General features: G+C 43.2%; 1 protein-coding gene across 1 annotated transcript; it reads left to right on the top strand.

Moving 5' to 3' along the window:
* Positions 1-871: 871 nt before the first annotated feature.
* Positions 872-2,987, top strand: LOC115043137 (tripartite motif-containing protein 16-like). Its single transcript, XM_029501328.1, has one exon. The coding sequence runs from the start codon at positions 997-999 to the stop codon at positions 2,656-2,658; it is 1,662 nt and encodes a 553-aa protein (XP_029357188.1). The 5' UTR covers positions 872-996; the 3' UTR covers positions 2,659-2,987.
* Positions 2,988-3,480: the final 493 nt, after the last annotated feature.

Genomic DNA, 3,480 nt, shown 5'->3' with positions numbered 1-3,480 from the left:
ATGGTGAGAGAGCATAGAAAGAGGGACTAAGATCGATCAGCAGGAGTTGATGTGCCCAGTGGACCATTAAACTGGGTGTCAGAGACCGCGTTCCTGCCAGCCAAAGTTGCACCGCATCAAAATTTACAGCGGGCTTCGCCCCAGAGCGTTCCCATAAAGCACTGGGGATCCATCGTCACACAGGCAGACCCTTGACTGAAGCAGCAGACCAGAGGTGATGCAGGATGGCTGGGAAAATACATACAAGACGAGAGAAAGTCGACATCGCATCATCGATGCAAAGCTGTTCATTAAGAAATAATCTGTTAGTTTAGTCATGAAGTTAAAAAAAAAAAAGTTCTTCACCTTTCCAGAACTCGACTGTTTCTGCCTCTGACCTGCCATCCTCACCTTCTTACATGTTCCTGTGTCGGTTCTCTGTGCTGTGAGTTTGATTGTGGTTGCGTGTTCCCCACTTGCTTGTCCCCTGCTGGTTTGGCATCGCCACATGAATGCAGGCATTTGTGTTCAGTTGGACTCTGCAGACTTTCAAAGCTTTTTATTGATACAGGGCCGTGGATGGATTATGTTTTGGATTTAAAAATGCCAGTATTGAAATTTAAATACCAACCATGGACCGGTAAAACAAACAAAATGAAGTTTCCACTGTTGAGTTGCTGCTCTGCCTAAATGTGTACTTCTCTGGGAGCTGCCTGCTGGTGTCGCTTTGTGATGATGTCACAGGCCCACGGGGAAAGAAAGGGAAATCCCCAGAAAGGGATTGGATCTTGTCAGAGGGACAAGTGCAGTTTGAATGTTGTCTGGTTTCATCTTTGCAGTTAGCTTGGTAGCGGCAGCAGGGATGAGTCAGCCAATGAAGGATCTCTTCTTCCTGCTTTGATCACGTGTCTCCTCAGATCTACAGTCTGAAGGGGGTGGAGACATTTTTACAGCAGACAGAAAACTAGTTTCACTTCTGACTAACAGAAACTCAGACGGCCGTCACTGAGAGGAGAAATGGAGCAGAAAGGAGTTCAGCTGGACCAGGAAACCTTCTCCTGTTCCATCTGTCTGGATCTACTGAAGGATCCGGTGACTATTCCCTGTGGACACAGCTACTGTATGAACTGTATTAAATCCCACTGGGACGGAGAGGATGAGAAGAAAATCTACAGCTGCCCTCAGTGTAGGAAGGCCTTCATACCGAGGCCTGTTCTAATGAAAAACACCATGTTAGCAGTTTTAGTGGAGCAGCTGAAGAAGACTGGACTCCAAGCTGCTCCTGCTGATCACTGCTATGCTGGACCTGAAAATGTGGCCTGTGATGTCTGCACCGGGAGAAAACTGAAAGCTGTGAAGTCCTGTTTAGTTTGTTTGGCCTCTTACTGTGACAAACACCTGCAGCCTCATTATGAATCAGCTCCACTGAAGAAACACAAGCTGGTGGAGCCCTCTGAGAAGCTCCAGGAGAACATCTGCTCTCGTCATGATGAGGTGATGAAGATGTTCTGCCGTACTGATCAGCAGTGTATCTGTTATCTCTGCCCTGTGGATGAACATAAAGGCCACGACACAGTCTCAGCTGCAGCAGAAAGGACTGAGAGGCAGAGAGAGCTGGAGCTGAGTCGACAACAAATCCAGCAGAGAATCCAGGACAGAGACAAAGATGTGAAGCTGCTTCAACAGGAGGTGGAGGCCATCAACGGCTCTGCTGATAAAGCAGTGGAGGACGCTGAGAAGATCTTCACTCAGCTGATCCGTCTCATGGAGAGAAGAAGGTCTGATGTGAAGCAGCAGATCAGATCCCAGCAGGAAACTGAAGTGAGTCGAGTCAAAGAGCTTCAGGAGAAGCTGGAGCAGGAGATCACTGAGCTGAAGAGGAAAGACGCTGAGCTGAAGCTGCTCTCACACACAGAGGATCACACCCAGTTTCTACACAACTACCCCTCAGTGTCAGCTCTCAGTGAAGCTACAGACTCATCCAGCATCAACATCCGTCCTCTGAGATACTTTGAGGATGTGACAGCAGCTGTGTCAGAGCTCAGAGATCAGCTACAGGACGTTCTGACACAGAAATGGACAAACGTCTCACTGACAGTGACTGAAGTGGATGTTTTACTGTCAGAACCAGAACCAAAGACCAGAACTGAGTTCTTAAGATATTCACAGGAAATCACTCTGGATCCAAACACAGTAAACAGATATCTGTTATTATCTGAAGGAAACAGAAAAGTTACAGTAATGAGTTACGATCAGTGTTATTCTGATCATCCAGACAGATTCACATACTGGTGTCAGGTCCTGAGCAGAGAGAGTCTGACTGAACGTTGTTACTGGGAGGTGGAGAGGAGAGGAGGAGTTTATGTAGCAGTCACATACAAGAATATCAGCAGAGCAGGGCTCACTAATGAATGTCTGTTTGGACATAATAACAAATCTTGGGCTTTAGACTGTAAACAAAACTGTTTTATATTCTGGTCCAACAGCATCCAGACTGCAGTCTCAGGTCCTCCGTCCTCCAGAGTCGGAGTGTACCTGGATCACAGAGCAGGTATTCTGTCCTTCTACAGCGTCTCTGAAACCATGACTCTCCTCCACAGAGTCCAGACCACATTCAGTCAGCCTCTACATGCTGGACTCTGGTTTGATGAGTATGGAGACACAGCTGAGTTTTGTTAACTGAAATAGACATTAGTGAGTTAAATGTGTCTTTTAGATCCTGAATGTATTCAGTGTGTCTGTGTTGCTGAGTCATTGTTCATTTATTTTATTTTATTTTTTATTTTTTTTAGAAAAGATCGCTAGCTTTGATGCTAAAGCTAATCGCTAAGCTAAAGCTAAATTTACATGTTTTGCTTTGAGAAGATGCATTTCATTTATTTTTTATGCTGTTTGAATTACTCATTTTGTGTTATTGGTCACTGCAATGGTTGATAGTGTCATTAAGGTGTGGTATATTTCAGTTTGATAAAGAAATTGTACTATTATGTGTAAAAAAAAAAAAAAAACACATTATGATGCCAGTGAGGGAAAAATGTTTGGAGTGTTTTTATCTCAAAATAGACTAAATAAACATAATCTGAAGAAATTGTGTTTTTATTTTTAATTTTGGAAGTTTTGGGAATTCCAAGTGAAAGGGAACGTTTTTTTTCCCAACTTGAACATTGATTATTTAATAACCATTTAGAAAAATATTCATTAACATCTAGAAGTCCCAATTCATTCATTTTTAATTTAAAAGCATCTTAAAAAAGAACAATAAGAAGGTTTCTTGGCTAAATGCATCGGGGATCCTGGCAGCCCATAGATCAGGGGTCGGGCCCCTGATGTGGCTCCGGAGGGCGAGCTCATTTAGAAAAAAGGGAACAATTAATGGCCAATTCATTTATTTTATCTTATTTAGTTATTTTTTTCGTTGTATATTTATTTCTTTGGAGATTCAGATGCTCTTGTGACTTTAAAATAAAATTTATTTGAATAGCTGAACAGCTTGCTCAGAAG

This window comes from Echeneis naucrates, chromosome 5 (assembly GCF_900963305.1).
Source record: "Echeneis naucrates chromosome 5, fEcheNa1.1, whole genome shotgun sequence".
NCBI classification, from domain to species: domain Eukaryota; kingdom Metazoa; phylum Chordata; class Actinopteri; order Carangiformes; family Echeneidae; genus Echeneis; species Echeneis naucrates.
The sequence above is the reverse complement of the archived record's forward strand: the minus strand, read 5'-3'. Positions and strand labels throughout refer to the sequence as shown.